Consider the following 16533-nt stretch of genomic DNA (forward strand, 5'->3'; position numbering starts at 1 on the left):
CGTAAGGGGCTGTGAGCAGTCGGGCGCTCCGATTTGGGGCGCTCGTTTCGTGATCAGGACCGGACCGGGCGCTGGACCGACTCACGCACCCTTTGGCACCCTCGCTCGACCACTGCAGTAGACACAGCACAGCAGCCAGGCCCAGCGACCACGAGCCGCCGCATGGCCGAATACTACCCCTCAGCTCTCGCTCCCCACAGTCCACAGCACCAGCACCAGCCTCGCAGCACCAGCACCGGCACCGGCACCAGCACCAGCGCCACCAGCCCGCACGCGCCCTCCCACGGTCCCGTCGTCCACGGCCACATCTTCGATCTCTCCATCGCACAGCCCTCACACAACCCCCCGCCCTCCCTCTCCGCCCCCGGTGCCCCACCGTCCCCCACCCCGCCCTCCCCTCCCCATCCCCCCTTCTTCGCACCCCGCACCGGCGACGCCATCATCAGCACCACCCCCACGACGACGACCACGGCCACAACCACGGCGGGCACCCACCCGCACCCCCCCGCATCCAACAACAGCAGCGCCGCACCCTCCCAGCGCGCTCCCACCCCCGCAGAGCACACCCCGCCCGCACCCACGCACCCCCTCCCCCTCCCGACCCCGCGCACCGTCGCGACCCGCCCCCGCCCCGTCTCGATGCCCCCGCCCGCGTACACCCCCGCCGCCTCCGCCTCCGCCTCCGCCACCTCCGCCGACCGCATGCGCACGCAGCCCCCCCGCACCGACGACCGCGCCGCCCGCCGCGCGTCGGCCACACCGCCGTCGGGCGCGGGCGACCCCGCGCGCGCGCGCACGACCCACAGGACGCTGGGCGAGTACACGCTGAGTAAGACGCTGGGCGCGGGGAGCATGGGCAAGGTGAAGCTCGCGCACCACAGCCAGACGGGCGAGAAGGTGCGTGCGCGCGCTCTTCTTTCTTTCTGTGCTGTCTGTCTCTCTGGGGCCTCGGCGTCGTCGTTTTCGCCGTCCGCCCGTGTCGCTGGGTGTTGGTGCTGTTGGTGTTTGGGCCTTTTTTTCCTTTGATTTTTTTTCTTGGTTTTCATTGTGTGCTGTGTTGTGATCTTTGCGTCGGCGCTCGCCTGTTCCCCGATCATGGGGCGGCGTCGCCCCGTTCCCGACGACGACGACGACGACGAAGGCTCGCTTAACGGGGCGAATCTCGTTTTCCGGGCATTTCGCGCCGCGCTGTGCGGGTCGCAAAGTCGAGGTTCTGCGGTGGTTCAGAAGACGATCTGCGGCACAATCGAGCCAGAAACGGCGTCTTTCTATCTCTAATTCCTCTGTGTTCTTCCACGCTGGATGCAGTGGCATCGCGCAGGCGGTATGCGGCGCGTGGACAGTGGACGTCACTGGATTGGGCAGATTCGAGCCCGGATCGGGACAGGGGAGGAGGTGCGCGCCGGAAAGCCTTGGCTTGCGGGCTTTGCGCGGGGCCGTGTGTCGGCCGGCGTGCGCGCATATATCCCGGATTTGACCGTGCAGAGGCTGCTCTTTCGGGACGTGCGCGCTGACCAAATCTGTTTCTTGTTCCCAGCTCGCGGTCAAAATCCTGTCCCGGGCACAGCCCCTCCCGCCGAGCCAGGCGCACCCCAACTCGGAGGCCGCCATCAAGCAGGCCGCGCGCGACCATTCCAAGGAGGTCCGCACCATCCGCGAGGCCGCGCTGTCCCAGCTGCTCTACCACCCGTACATCTGCGGCATGCGCGAGATGATCATCCACCAGCACCATTACTATATGGTGTTTGAATACATCAACGGCGGGCAGATGCTCGACTATATCATCAGCCACGGGAAGCTGCGCGAGCGCGTCGCGCGCAAGTTTGCACGCCAGATCGGGAGCGCGCTCGAGTACTGCCATCGGAACAACGTTGTCCACCGAGGTGCGTCGCGCTTTTTTGTTTCACTTCGTCCGTTGCCATCTGTCATTCGGCGGTCGACGGATGGATGCGCGTTGGGCGGCTGGCTGCGCGCGTGGCCGGTCGGATCGCTGACGGAGCGCGCCCACAGATCTCAAGATCGAGAACATCCTGATCTCCCAGACGGGGAATATCAAAATCATCGACTTTGGCTTGTCGAACCTGTACGACCCCGCGTCGCACCTGTCCACCTTCTGCGGCTCGCTCTACTTTGCCGCGCCGGAGCTGCTCAACGCGCGCGTGTACACCGGCCCGGAGGTCGACGTCTGGAGCTTCGGCGTCGTGCTCTACGTCCTCGTTTGCGGCAAGGTCCCGTTCGACGACCAGAGCATGCCCGCGCTCCACGCGAAAATTAAGCGCGGGCTCGTCGAGTACCCCGTTTGGCTTAGCGCAGGTGCGTACCCCGTCCGCTTCCGCGCCCCCCGCGCCGCAGACCCGCTCACTCATTCGCCCACCCACCCCGCGCACGCGCACAGAGTGCAAACAGGTGCTCGCGCGCATGCTCGTCACGAACCCCGCCGCCCGCGCGCCGCTGCCCGAGGTGCTCGCGCACCCGTGGATGGTGCGCGGCTTCGGCGGCGCGCCCGACGCGCACCTGCTGCGCCGCGAGCCGCTGCGCGCGGACGAGCTCGACCCGCGCGTCATCCTCGGCATGGCGGGCTTCGAGTTCGGCACGGAGGCCGAGATCGAGCGCCGGCTGCGCGAGATCCTCGAGTCCGAGGCGTACCTCCGCGCGCTGCAGCACTGGGAGCGCAGGCGCGACGGCCGCAACGGCCGCCACTGGGGCGAGTCGCTCTCCAACTCGTCGCTCGCGCTCTCGTGGGAGGGCCAGCACAACAACAACGGCATCGGCAGCGGCGGAGGGGGGGCAGGGGGGAAGCACGACCCGCCGATGTCCCCGACGAGCAAGAAGAACAAGCGTTTCTCCGGGTTCGACTTTTATCGCCGCAAGCTCTTCTCGCCGACGTCGTCCCCGCCACAGACGCCCTTCGCGCAGTCGCCCTCCAACTCGCAGTCGCACCTCTCGCACGCGTCGCTCGCCGACGCGCGCGAGCCCCCCGACCCCACGCGCGGCTTCCACCCGCTGCTCTCCATATACTACCTCGCACGCGAGAAGCTCGAGCGCGACCAGGTCTACGGCCCCGGACACTTCGCCAGCTCGCAGCTGTCCCTCCAGGCCCTCGCCGGCCCGGGCGCCACGGCTCCAGACGACAACGCGCAGGGCCCCGCGACGCCCGTGCCCGTGCCCGTGCCCGCGTCCGCGTCGAAGCCCGCGATACAGGTCACCGCTCCGCGCAGAGACCCGCAGCAGAACCAGCAGCTCCCGCTCCCGCCCGCGCGCGCGGACTACGCGATGCAGCTCCCCCGTCTCCCGGCGCCCGCGACCTCGCACTACTCGGGCATGTCGTACGACCTCGCGCCCGTCACGCCCTCGCCGACCGCCGCGACCTTCCACCACCAGCCGCGCGCGCGCGACCCGGGGCTGCCTAGCACCGGCGGAGCGCTGTCCCCGACGATGCAGAGCCACCAGGGCCACGTGGCGCCGCCGCCGCCGCCCGCTGCGCACGCGCGCGAGGACCTCGCGCCTGGCGGTGCGCCCAGTGCGCCCGGGTCGCCTGCGAAGCCGACGATGCCGCGCGCGCCGCCGGCGTCGACGCATCGCAGGAGCCATAGCTTGAGCCAGCGCCCGACGATCGCGCGCGGGTGGGCGGGCATGTTTGGCGGCGCGGGCGGGGTCGGGCACGGGGGTGGGATCGGTGAGCACGGGGAGTTGGCGAACGGGCGCGAGGCGCCGCATACGGCGGGTCCGGAGCTCATGACGTTTGCGGAGAAGATCGAGGAGGCGGAGCAGCAGCAGCAGCAGGAAGAAGAAGAAGCAGAGCGCCGGCAGCGCCAGCGCACGCCGCCGCCGCAGCCCGATATCTCGTTCTCGCCGGCGACGCCGCCGATGTCCGCGGGCGCGACGCTCGCGCGCAAGTTTGGGAGCTTGCTTGGGGGCGGCAGCGGGCGGGGCGAGGAGGGGCGGAGGCATCCGGCGAGGCGCACGAGTATTCTTGGTGGGTTTTCGTCGCCGAGGCCGTCTGGGGAGGGGGAGCGCCGGGAGGGCGACGTGCATGGGCTGGCGGCGAGCGAGGGCGAGAAGCCGAAGGAGGACGCGGAGCCGCGGAAGAACGCGGGCACGGCGTCGGCGGCGGGGATCTCGCACAGCCAGACGATGCCGGCGCACCACCGCCGCGCGGCGACGATCCTCGACCCGCAGGCGCGTAACCTGCGGCACGAGCGTCGGAGTAGCATGGGCGCGGCGCTGCTGTCGAGCGCCGGGGGCACGATTGGGCGGCATCGGCGGCCGTCGACGGGGAATAGCATGGCGGGGGGGCGGCCGGTGATGGATCGGCGGTTTGGGAGGACGGACGAGGAGGAGGGTCCGGATGATGAGGAGGAGGAGGGGGATGAGGGGGATGAGCAGAGGGGGGGCGGGCGTGGGCGGGGTGGTGAGGGTGGAGAGGGGCGTGAGGGGCGGGATCAGGAGGACGAGCGGAATGGGGCGGATAAGGATTTCAAGCCGCTCTTCTTGAAGGGTTTGTTCAGGTACGTCGTTCGTCGGGACTCGTCGAGCGGAATGCTGACGACGGCGTCCGCGCTGCAGCGTCGCGACGACGTCGACAAAGTCGCCGTCCGCGATCAAGACGGACATTCGGCGCGTGCTGGACCGCATGCAGGTGCAGTACCGCGAGACCAAGACCGGGTTCGACTGCATCCACATGCCGTCGATCGACCTCACGTCCGTGCAGCATCCGCCCCCGCCGCCGAGCGCGAGCGCGACGCCGACGCCGACGGTGCGCACGGGCCGGCACCGCAAGGAGGGCTCGACGGGCTCGAACGACTCGGGCGCGCGCACGGTCGCGAGGAAGACGTCGAAGCTGTCGTTCAGCATGGGCCGTAAGGAGCGCGAGAACGGGAACGGGGGCGGGGCGGGGACCGTGAAGGAGAAGGAGCTGCCCAGCCGCCCGTCGGGTGGTACCGTCTTTGCGGCGACGCCCAGCAGCGGGTCGTCGTCCTTCTTTAACGTGTCGAACTCGAATACCGTCACGGGCGAGGAGAAGCGCCAGCAGCAGTGGCAGCAAGGCGGCGACGCGGCGGTGCCGGCGGCGAACCAGCCTGAAGACCCGCCGCGGACGCCGTCGCCGCCCAAGGGCAAGAATTTGCCGCCGATACCGCGCGACTTTGCTGCGACGCCGCAGCCGGGGCGCGTGTCGCCTCTCCCGACCGGGGAGATCGACCGCGATGTCTTCGAGAGCATCGGCCAGAATACGCTGTCCGTGAGGTTCGAGATCAATATCGTCAAGGTGCCTTGGTTGCCGTTGCACGGGATCCAGTTCCGCAGGGCGAGCGGCGACGGATGGCAGTACCAGATGCTGGCGCGGAGAGTGCTGACCGAGTTGAAGCTCTGATGGCGGCCTCGTCGCGTTTTGTGTGCGCGGATGGCGCGCGCGGTTGCTCCCCCACTCCTTTCGATCCCCCCTTTCTCCGCCACCGTCCGCTCCTTGCCCTCTTTTCTGCTGACCCGCTATCACGTACGTGCTCACGACAGACATACCAACCATAGGATCCCTACTACTGTTTTTCTTCTAGTATGCAATGTGTATATGTTCTTTTTTTTTTTTTTGTCGTCTCCCCCTTTCGTCGTCTGGTCTGGTCAGCGTCTAACGTTCCTCCCCCTCCCTCTCCTTTTTTTTTTCGTCCGGTTGGTTGCTGCTTATATAAACCTCGTCCACCGGCCTCGCGCCGTCTTTCATCTCACGCCCGTCTGCCTCATCTATTAGACTGCCCACTTTCCTTACCCCCCTCTTGCTCTTCCCCCCCCCCTTCGCCGTGCATGTGTTGCTCGGTGCTGCTGCTTCTGCGTATCATGCGTACACGTACACATACACGGCTCTCTCCGGCAAAAGTCACGAGAAGCCTGTATGAATCGACTGATTGGTGCTTTTTTGTCTTGGTCGCTGTTAATAGCTGGGTATAAAATCTAAGTTATGTCTGGAGGAGGTGGGCGACGGGCGACGGCGAATACGGATTTTCGTCCTAGTGCAGGGCCAGCCAGGCACACTGGACTGCCCAACGCGTGAATACATGCGCGCTAATATATACAACTTTGTCATGTCTGCCATCGTGAAGCCCTTCAATCGCTCCGACATGCTGTCCGTTTTAGTACCGAATCACGTTGCACCGCTCCCGCTGCTACTACGACATATGCCTAGCTCACCAAGAAACTCTCCAAATATTACTCAGCGTCTCAGTCCGTGCGTCCACTAACACCCCCCGCTCAAGAAAGCTCGGGTCACGCCACCCCTTTAGTACGCCAAGGTCGAGGTGAAAACGGGGGCATCGGAGCTTTCGATGGGGCTGGTGATCGCCTTGGTCGTTCCGCTGTGGATATGGGCAGTGGACGCGCTCTCGACGGTCACGACGGAGGTGAATGTCACGCCGGGGGCGGAGGACCTGATCGTGACGGCCGAGGCCGAAGAGCTCTCGGTGGGTGCGCTGGTGGGGGACGTGGTGCCCGCGGAGGAGCTCTCGACGGAGGTGACGGTGGTACGCGTTACCCGTCGAGAGGAGGAGCCGCTTGTGACTGCCGAGGACGAGCTCGCCACGGGCACAGTGGTGAACGTTGCACTCGGAGCGGAAGCGGTGATTGTCACTGCCGTGGTTGAGGTCACGACTACCGTTATGGTGGTGTATGCGACGCATGAGGTGGGCCCGCTCGCGACGGAAGTAAACGTTACGCCCGGGGAAGAGGTGGCGACTGTGACTACCGAGGAGCTCTCGATAGGCGAAGCGCTGGTGGCTGCGGAGGTGAGGGTCACGCCATGGGCGGAGGTGCTAGCCGACACGACCGAGGCCGAGGCCGAGCTCTCGATGGTGGCGACGGAGCTGAATGTCACGGCCGTGGCAGAGCTTTCGATGGGTCCAGCGGAGGATTGGATCGTCACCACGGAGGCAGACGTGATCCCGACAGGCGCGATGGGGCTCGTCATCGGCGCACCCAAAGAGATGCCGGAGCTCACGGTGGGGAAGAGCTCAGTGGTCGCCGGCGCAGTCGCTTCAAATGACTGAGGTGGGAAGAGCAGTGAGAAAGGAAGGCAAATTTGAGCTCCATGGTGTTAATTCAAAAAGACTGGAGAGACAACAAACCGAGAAGATTTGACGATGTGCAAGGTTGGGAGCAGCGATAGCTGTAATGGACCACAGTTCATGAATAAATGTCAAACGTAGGTTGGGAGCAGACGCACCTCCACTCGAAAACGCAGAGAAGGCAAGTGCCAGGGAGATGAAGTTCTGCATGACGAGGACTTAGGGAATGAGAACGCAGTTATGACTTTGGCTGAAGAGCGAAAGTAAGGCAGATGGTGGTTCAACCTCGATTCCGTCGTGAGGGTTTTTATATTGTGGACTCTGAGTCTGAAGATGCAGGAAGCAGTGCATGTGCTGCATGTTGAAGCCGTCCTGCGACCGCTCAGCCGAGATGATGAAGAGATGCAATGCGTTATCTCCTCTTTCCCTGTGTACTCGAGGCACTGTGTGAGTGATCATCTAGCGGCAGCGGCGTAGCAAGCCCGTTCATGTACTTAATTTCACTTCTAAGCGGACATGTTCGTCAGCCATTGTGTCAATTCTACTCGGATGCAGATAGATTCCTGGAAGCGCTATCACAAATTAGCGCCTAGGACATTAACCAGGAGTGATTGACCAAGGAAACTTACTTTGTAATTCACACAGAGTTGCCCTTAGGGGTATATATGGTCGGGCAGAAGACGGTGAGTGAGGAGTGCCGAGCTCAAGCAATGACGGTCAAAAGTTAGTGTACAACATGCCGATACCGCGGCATACTTCGACACGGCCCACCTTAACGCAGCGTGTGCCGATCCGAGGAACCACGGAATCACGAGATGCAAGCACCAGAATTGCGCTCCGGAATACATTCAACGTGGGTGCAAGGGCATGGTGCAAGTAGGATGTACAAAACCATTCCGCAAGGAATCCAAAGCCTGACGGAAACTTAGTGCAGGAGCCCCAAGTCTTTGTTTGCGAGCCGCATCACCTCCCAACATAGATACCAAGTCAGCCGTCCAAGGATCCATATTCGGCGAGATGGTATTTCCAGAGAGTGCACACTCTGCATCAGGGGATAGGGCACACAGCCAAGGCAGTGTAGATGATCGAATATCGCTCGTTCGTCATCTACCTGGTAGAGAGTCCGTGACACAGAGACGACCCTGAAGGCAGTGAGATCACATCACAAAATACACAGCCGAGGGTATACATGTACATACCTTCTGTTTCCCCTTCGATTGTTCCCCTTCAACGTACACATACGCTATACTTGACAGATGCCCCATGGTTGGTTTGGAGATAAACGTCTGCTCCCCAGTCAAGCCGCAGAATCCTGCAGGTCCATACACAGTAAACGCGACAGTCTCTCCCGCGCCCCATAACATCTCGTGCCGATCTCGAGCATGATATAAACCTTATAAAGGTCAGACATTGCGTCTATAGAAAGGAAGCACGTTGCGAGAATGGCAACACTTGAATATGTGGCATGAGCAGAAGCATATACCGACTGACACCGGCATCGTGTTCCTAAAGAATATCTAAGCGGAAACTCACTGTCTCCATACATTCTGAGCGGTCTCTGTACCATTCCAGCAACAACGTTTCGTCGTCATCGTGAGTTAGTCATAAATCCATGGTGTAAGGTCCAAATTACCTGACGCGCGAGATGGTCCAAGCTAAAGCCAACCAACAAGGAGGTCTATGGCTGCATCCCTAGGCCACTCTAGAACAGCACGACGTCTCGCCACCAAGCTCTCATGCTCCAGTAGAGTCTGGCTATCGCCCTCCTCTCCTGGCACCGACGTGTGAACTGATCTATATGAATATTAATCCAAGAAGACGAGAGCCTTGTGTAATATCTGAGCTTAAACCAGTATCGGAGAAGCTGGTGACTCGAAAATTTGTACCACGACACGCACTGTACCACTTCAAGATACACCAGCGCCTAGTGTCCCGAAGACAGCAACGTTGACGATTCTCCTTCAACCTCTGACGTAGTCTCCGGATATCCGCATCTGGCCAGCGCCTCTAGTTCGTGAGCAAACCGAGCACAGATCTCCAGAGTCCAGCCACAGACGCGGAGGCAGTTCTTCTTCGTCGACTGCTATTCCGCCTTCTGGCAGATGTAGCGCTTTCAGTGTGCGTTTATGGCGGTCGATGGAGTCCTCGACATCTGTACTGAAAAGGGTCCCTGCCAACGAGTGTGAGAAGAGCCGGCGGCAGTCTGTCCTTCTTCGTCGGACAGTATCAGAGTACAGTAGGAGTTGTGCTCGTACCCGATCTCGCGAAAGAAGGGGAGCTGATCTTTGTGCATGAAAAGCGCCGCGAACACAGGGAGAAAAGATATGACAAGATTTAAGAAAAGAGTGTTTGTATCGCGGGGACTCACGCGAAAGTGATGTTCTGAAATATCTGTCGTAGGCGCACTACATTATTTACAGACTCCGAAAGCGGTCGGTTCGCGAGGGCTTAATTGATAGCAAGGCCCTAAGTAGAAGCGCTTTCGTGACTGCCATAGCTCGGTACCATTTCTGAACACGTACGCGAACTTGCGCGAACGCGTTCCTCTTCGTTCAGTTGTACATCGTAGCCCTGCAGGCCTTGTACGACGACCACAATCCCCTTGACGGCATCCAGCGCACCATTCCACAGCGCACAGCCGATAACTCCGAACGTGCGAAACATTCATCGCATCCGCCAATCTTCAGCAAGTACGAGCTACAAACGAGTCGGAGAGTTTATTATCAGGGCCCAGCGTTGCTATGAGTTCTTTGGCATTCTTGGTCACAGAGTTGCAGGTACGTGTCGGACGCTCAATATGTGCAACTCGTTGCGGGACTTGACGTGAACTGGATATTCGGCCTAGTCGTTGGCAAGTGAAACGAGGAGGAAGCATCCTGATGTACGAGAGGTGAGCATATGACTGTCTTTCCTGCAGCTTGGAAGGTCGTGTTCATCGTTCATGCTTGGTTTGTCGTAGGCGGCTGAGAAGTCGTTGGCTATATTGAGGTCTTCGCCGGAGCAGGCAACTGCGAATTTGGCCTCTGGTGAGCAAGTTTATATCCGCAACTATGTCAAGCGTTCTTTCTTTCGTCGGGCACGGGCGAGACGTGCCTAGCTTCTGGCCAGAGAGAAGGGAAAGGATGTGATACTCCTTCCGAGACAGCATAAACTGTTCGGAATTGGGTGTCTGGTATGTCTGGCCCCTATAGCTAACCTGTGTGCACAGATGGGCCGCACTCTGACGATTTACTGCGACCTGTCTTCATGGGTTGCGCGACGAAGAATGCCAAGGTTGTCGGGATCTCCCTCGGTTCCCTCCAGCGCCTCATCTCGCTCAAAGCAGTCCCGTTATCCGCCGTTCCAGTCATCATCACAACAATGAGCGACTGTATCAGCCAAGGTGTCGATATCCAGCTTAAGATCCTGCAGACGCTACTATCTCTCATTACGAACTTCCCGCCAATACACGGAAAGCTTCTAGGAGACGTACGTCGCTCTCGTCACGGGCAGGGTATATCCATTAATATCTGTGCAGGCTCTTCTCTTGTGTTTTAAGCTTCAGGAATCTCGAATAGGTGTAGTCTCCTCGACTGCCGCTGCTACGCTTCGTCAGCTTGTCATGTTCGTGGTTGATAAAGTTGTCGATGAAGACCGAAGAGACAATGTCCCGCTAGATCAGATGGTCGAGACCCAGTTGCCTGACGGAGATATCAAAGCGCTCGGACCAGCTGCACATGACGCGTTTGCGATTTTCGAGGATCTGTGCCTGCTCGCCAACTCGGAGCGACCCCATTTTCTGAAGCTTGATTTCTTGCACAAGACTTTCGCTCTAGAGCTGATCGAGAGTGTCCTCACGAACTATCATGAACTTTTTCGCCGAGTAAGTTCATTGTTCGCCCTACGTGAGACATATTTTAACCATCGATTGTCAGCATACAGAGTTGCTGCTCCTCCTTCAACATCATCTCTGTCCGCTTCTCCTCAAATCACTGTCTGATCGACCCGTATTTCCTCTGACATTGCGATCCACCCGCGTGGTGTTCTTGCTCCTCAAGCAATTCTCACTTGAACTCCAGACGGAGGCCGAGGTTTTCCTCGCGCTTTTGATTAAGATCATCGGGGGTGATACCGACAGCAATAACAGTCATGTTGAGAGTATGTCAGCTCGTCCCCAGTGGATGCGAGTGCTTGCGATGGAAATTATGCGTGGGTGAGTGGCAGCGTGATCGCGGCATCGCACATATTTACGTTTCTCCGTAGTCTCTGCGGTGATGCTGAGTTCATGCGAAATGCATGGGAGCGGTACGACGCTCAGCATCTCGACACAGGATCTATGGTATTCACTGCTCTCATCACTGCTCTCAAGCGGCTGGTCACGGAGAAGCCTGCTGTGCTTGGGGTCAGCCATCAGATGTTGGGTGTTGGAGGAAGTGCAGGTGAAAGCGCAGGGGGTGCAGGGTACGGGCGAGACGTTGGTGGGGTTGCGGGAATGGTCGCTACAGCAGCTAGTGCAACAATGTCAGGGATGGTAGGTATGATCGGTTCAGAGGCGGGATTGAGCCTTCACGCGTCTACTATGAAGCTACAATGGTGAGATTTGGTTGTTTCCAGTCTAGCGTGTATTAACATAAAATTAGCATCGACCAGCTCGATAAAGCTGATGCTCCACCTATACCCGAAGCTTACATCTATCTGCTGGGTGTGCAGTGCATCGTATCCCTTTGTGAAGGATTTGCATCCTTCACTGCGCCTCTGTACACGAGCATCATGGTCCAGAAGCCTCGTGCAGCAGGAGATGCTATTGTCCGTGCACCCGCGGCTCTCGACCCAACCACACTTCCTGCATCCGAGCCTGCGCGCGCTGGCCTAATAGCGGTCCGCGATATGCTCGCTGCCGGGTGGCCTGCTCTATTGGCCGCTCTGTCCTTCCTCATCTCTACAAATCTCTCCGACGAGCTCTTTGTCGATGTGCTCGCTGCGCACCAGGCTTTAACGAACGTGACAGGCATGCTGGCGTTACCAACTCCCCGCGATGCTTTCCTCACTAGCCTCTCGAAGTCCGCTATTCCTTCGCGCGTGGTGTCTAGCCTTGATTCTTATGTCGAGCCCCCAACTCCCCGCTCTGCTGCCTCTTTCTCGGAGAACCTTGGTTTGACAGGACCTACCCAGTCGCCAGGTCTGTCAGAGCGCAACATGGCCTGTTTGAAAGTCCTGATTACCAGCGCACTCTTCCTGGCTGGTAGTCTAGGCGAGAATTGGTTCGACGTGCTTGAAGCGCTTCAGAACGCGGACTATGTGCTTACAAGTAAAGGGCAGAGGACTGTTCCTTCGACTCCTTCCAAGCGCTCTTCTGTCCTTGGAACTCCACAGCGATCTATCTCTGTTTCCGGCTCGGCTCCAGCAGCACCTGCCCATCCACCACAGCAGGCTATTCGCCATCCGTTGCTCTCTGACTTGGATGTCGAGAGCGTGCAACTGGCGATTCAGCGACTTTTCGACGCATCCAAGAACCTGGAGGATGCTGCGTTCAAGGATTTCGTGAACGCGTTGTGCAGGCTGAGCTCGGAGATGGTTGGGATGCAATCTCAGGCAGACTCGAGCATCATATTGGAATCAGAGTCGGCAGACGATTCCACTATGACAGGTAGCACGACCAGCTTGAACTCAATGTTGACGGCTCGGTCAGAACGCGCTAGCAGGCGGCGAGTGAGCGGTATTCATCTGCCCCGAACGTTGGTGAGTTTGCATCAGTTATCTCCTGGATTCTTGAGCTTATATATTTGCAGCGTTCTGGAGACTTTGGAATCAATAAGCTTGGTGGTGTGGCGGTCCTCAACATCCACAGGCTTATTTATCGTTCCCCAGATATTGCGTGGGATACGATCACTTCTCATCTGCTGTCAGTCATTCGGCATTCGACCGCCCCACAGCCGATACGACTTCAAGCCGCACAAATCCTAGATGACATTTTGATCGTTGTACCTCGAAACTTGAGTACTACGGGGGACCTCCAATCCGCTGTCCAGCGTCGTGTACTCGACGTCCTCGCTCAGCAAATAAAGCTAGATGGGCCTACTGGTGCTAGCCAGTCCGGTATCAATGTTGAGCTCCGCCGCATGGGCTTGGAAACTCTTCACCAGATCTTGCAGTCATCAGGTCACACGCTGGTGGTAGGTTGGGAGACAATCTTCGAAGTCCTGAACAGCGTGTGCAAACCCGCACAGCCGGTTCCATCGTTATCTAGCGACTCAGTATCTTCTGCAGGATCCTCCCCCACCACTCCTCGAACAAAGCCTCTTCCGCTTGGCTATGTGAATGAGAGGGGCTACACGACCTTGATCAAGATCGCGTTCCAGTCATTGACTCTAGTTTGCGATTCACTTTCGGCTCTGTCTCCAGAACATCTGCGTATGTGCATTAGTACGCTAGGCCACTTCGGCAGGCAGGCGGACACGAATATCGCGCTGACTGCTGCTGAGAGCCTTTTCTGGGGTGTTTCCGATTCAATCCAGGCCAAGCGCAAAGATGCAGAGAAGGAGCCCGAGTACAGCGCCTTGTGGATGTTCCTCTTGCTCGAGATTCTGAGGCTGTGTGCAGATGCTCGTCCGGAAGTAAGGATGGGTGCTATCCAGACGCTGTTCAGGACACTACAGCTATATGGCGCTACACTCAGCCTCGATACGTGGGAGGAATGCATCTGGAAGGTCACCTTCCCGCTACTCGATTCACTCACAGCCTCCATTCGACAGAGCTCGACTATCTCGCCATCACCATCCTCTTCATCATTTGAGACGTCTCAATTCGATGTCTCTACTCCGGAGCAGGCTTGGGACGAATCCAAAGTGGTCGCCCTACAATCCATAGGGTCGATTTTCCATGATTTTCTCGTCTCAAAGGTCATGCATCTGTCCTCTTTCAGCAAAGCTTGGGAAGTCTTCGTGATGCACATCCGTGATTCATTCTTGCTTGATAATCGAATCATCAGCGCACCTGCGCTGCGCTGTCTTGAGAAGACATTGAAGGCTTCGGCGGCAGGCGCTTCGGACGCGGAACTCAGGCCACGAGTGATTGAAGCTTGGGAGAAGGCATGGGTTGTATGCGATGAGATGGGAGAATCGGTGGTCAAGAGGGCGAGTGTTGCGAGTGAGAGAGCTCAGGCACACAAACCTTTCACGCAGGAGAGTCTCGTCGCGTTTGTGGACGTCATTCTTAGCACAAGAAGCGTCAGTCGAACGCTGGAGGATGTCGAGTGGCCTCTCAATCGTATCGTCAGACTGATGGCCATTCTAAAGGGTAGCTGATTCAAGTATATCCATGAACCCGAGCGCAACTGGCTGACACATTTATTCCAGGTGTCTTGACCTATCCTAATTCTCCAGATTACAGACCAGACGTCGACGGGCTCACACCAGTTCAGGTGAGTCACAGCAACACCTGTGATGACAGTGAGAATATCAAATGTCTATGTTCGCTAGACTATCGTCATGGAGGCTGTGGGCAGCATTGGGCTCGAGACTCCCGGCGTTCCATCCGTCATATTGCGAGATTTGTCTGAATATGCGACGTTACCCTTCCTTGCTGCCTTTGACATCCCAGACCCATCATTATTAGCATCTGCTACAAAGAAACCAACAGCGGCCACTTCGAAGCAAAAGCGCATCACATACATCAGCCTGTCAAAGAAATGCATGCCCATGTTGGTCGAACTATTCCTTCGGTTCAAGGATAAGGTCGAAGTATACGTCGATGGCACTTTGGAGGCTGTGCTGTCTGCATATTCTATCCCTATCAAACTTAAGTATGACTGTCCGCCTCCGTCAAAGTTCGGAAAGGATCCCCCCTTGTGGAAGACCGCGACTACAAGCTTCCTGCGGATCGTCCGTGAAATTGCATCCCAGGTCCAGAGCTTCGGTTCAGGTCAGCTAGACGCTTCATCAGAATATCTAATAGGAACTAAAACAGTATCATAGACCTACCGGATGATCGCGTCGAGGGTATCTGGAGGCAAACAATCGATGTCTTCCGTGGTGGTATCTTGGCTGACTGGTACAGTGTTCCTTTTGGTCAAAGCAGATGGAGTTATTAAATCTCCCTACAGCTCCGTGGCGGACAGTTTCACGTTTGACGTGCAAGAGGAGGAAGAAAATTTCGACCTTGCTCTCATCGCATCATTAGAAATCGACGTCGTTCCGCACCTAGGAGACAGTCGTGTCCCCGACTATCTTATCACTCATCTTGCGAAAATCCTACAACAAGGGAGTCAGCTGCGGGAGTATGACCCCGAAGAGGACTACATGTTCACCCCGATTACGCCTATGACGGCGCCTGCTTCTGGCAAAGGTAATTGGACTCATGACGGCGACGAATACCCCGCGACAATAAATCCTACAGTCTTCGTTTCAAGGGAGCGCTTTTCCTACTGGTGTTTCGATTTGCTCTTCCTCATCTGTTCAGATGTCTCCAAAGGTCTGTGTTCACTCTTATGAGATTATCCCAGTCATTCTCTCTGACGCTACCAGCAGACCACGAAGAGTCCCGCAAACGAGTGGCAGCCTTGAGTCTGTCATCGTTGCTTGGTCGATGTAGAACTACTCTCGCGGGTTACGCAGCCGACGAGAGCCTCCGAGGCAGTATCCCCTTCCCAAGGTATATTCAGTTCTGTGAGCATCGTCATTTGCACTCAATCCAATGACTCAGGGTACGGGAAGAAGAGTTGCTGTATGTTTTGCACAAACTTCAAGAGCTTCGACTATGGCCCGGAAGTCTGTGGGCTGCTTTATCTGATAGCCCGTCAAAGTATGCGACCTACCAACCAGGTTCGTTTTCCTCGCCGTTCATGATTTATGCTTCCAACTCAACCTCGCGTCATTAGATATTGATACCAGCCTATCACCATCTCAACTCATAGCTGATTCGGTTAAGCGTTCTGCCAAGGCGCACCTTTTCCATTTCTATACTGTGCTCTGTCAGATCGCCTCCATCGCGCGTAAGGCGCCATCAGCATGGGTGATGTCTGACCACTTGCTCTCACCGCCCGTAACACCCCCTGGGAAGCAAACCCTGGATCTTCCTGTAGACACTGGGAGCAGAGTCGCAGCCAGTGGGCTTCGCAGCAGTAAGATCACTGCGCTGGATGCAAGGGCATTGGCGAGAGAGTGCTTACAAGAAGTTGGGAGCGAAATGGGGGTGCCTCGGTAGTTGATCGGATCTATTCTTTCTATGTACACCCAGGATATATTTGTATGTGTAACAAGTCGTTCATATCATCAATATGTTGTTTGACAAGACTAGGGTCTTGTTCCGAATGCATCCGAGTCCTTTCCGAGAACTTCCAGTTACTCCGCGCCTTTCCGGGCCGATGCCGAATGCGCTGCCCGCGCCGATCTTGGAATTCGACACCCACCAGCACGAGAAATCTTTCACCCGTAGAACAGTGGCCAGCCACCATCCACTGGTTTTAGATTGCCGTCAGATGCTCTGCAATCCTAGGTTTCATCACATC

General features: G+C 58.0%; 5 protein-coding genes across 5 annotated transcripts; 3 read left to right on the top strand and 2 right to left on the bottom strand.

Annotated features, from left to right (window-relative positions):
* Positions 1 to 702: 702 nt before the first annotated feature.
* Positions 703 to 5958, top strand: HETIRDRAFT_480963 (uncharacterized protein; the record flags this gene model as incomplete). The annotated part of the gene is made up of 5 exons (XM_009553386.1): positions 703 to 897; positions 1538 to 1883; positions 2011 to 2313; positions 2396 to 4508; positions 4567 to 5958. The coding sequence occupies 5 exons, from the start codon at positions 703 to 705 to the stop codon at positions 5369 to 5371; spliced, it is 3762 nt and encodes a 1253-aa protein (XP_009551681.1). The 3' UTR covers positions 5372 to 5958.
* On the top strand, positions 5554 to 5940 carry HETIRDRAFT_329041 (uncharacterized protein; the record flags this gene model as incomplete). The annotated part of the gene is made up of 1 exon (XM_009553387.1): positions 5554 to 5940. One exon carries the CDS (start codon positions 5554 to 5556, stop codon positions 5938 to 5940), a length of 387 nt encoding a protein of 128 aa, XP_009551682.1.
* Positions 5959 to 5976: 18 nt separating the features above from the next.
* Positions 5977 to 7574, bottom strand: HETIRDRAFT_156814 (uncharacterized protein). Its single transcript, XM_009553388.1, has 3 exons — positions 7191 to 7574; positions 7110 to 7133; positions 5977 to 7027 (listed from the first exon to the last, which is right to left on the bottom strand). The coding sequence occupies exons 1-3, from the start codon at positions 7257 to 7259 to the stop codon at positions 6269 to 6271; spliced, it is 852 nt and encodes a 283-aa protein (XP_009551683.1). The 5' UTR covers positions 7260 to 7574; the 3' UTR covers positions 5977 to 6268.
* Positions 7575 to 8973: 1399 nt separating this feature from the next.
* On the bottom strand, positions 8974 to 9713 carry HETIRDRAFT_106204 (uncharacterized protein; the record flags this gene model as incomplete). Its single annotated transcript, XM_009553389.1, has 3 exons — positions 8974 to 9056; positions 9106 to 9219; positions 9572 to 9713. The coding sequence occupies 3 exons, from the start codon at positions 9711 to 9713 to the stop codon at positions 8974 to 8976; spliced, it is 339 nt and encodes a 112-aa protein (XP_009551684.1).
* Positions 9714 to 9790: 77 nt separating this feature from the next.
* On the top strand, positions 9791 to 16334 carry HETIRDRAFT_389859 (uncharacterized protein; the record flags this gene model as incomplete). The annotated part of the gene is made up of 16 exons (XM_009553390.1): positions 9791 to 9826; positions 9895 to 9939; positions 10009 to 10075; positions 10258 to 10517; positions 10567 to 10911; positions 10964 to 11241; positions 11292 to 11621; positions 11669 to 12767; positions 12818 to 14324; positions 14384 to 14448; positions 14507 to 14948; positions 15002 to 15077; positions 15130 to 15497; positions 15554 to 15677; positions 15729 to 15847; positions 15904 to 16334. 16 exons carry the CDS (start codon positions 9791 to 9793, stop codon positions 16227 to 16229), a joined length of 5487 nt encoding a protein of 1828 aa, XP_009551685.1. The 3' UTR covers positions 16230 to 16334.
* Positions 16335 to 16533: the final 199 nt, after the last annotated feature.

The sequence above is a fragment of the Heterobasidion irregulare genome, assembly GCF_000320585.1.
Source record: "Heterobasidion irregulare TC 32-1 unplaced genomic scaffold scaffold_11, whole genome shotgun sequence".
In the NCBI taxonomy this organism is placed as follows: domain Eukaryota; kingdom Fungi; phylum Basidiomycota; class Agaricomycetes; order Russulales; family Bondarzewiaceae; genus Heterobasidion; species Heterobasidion irregulare.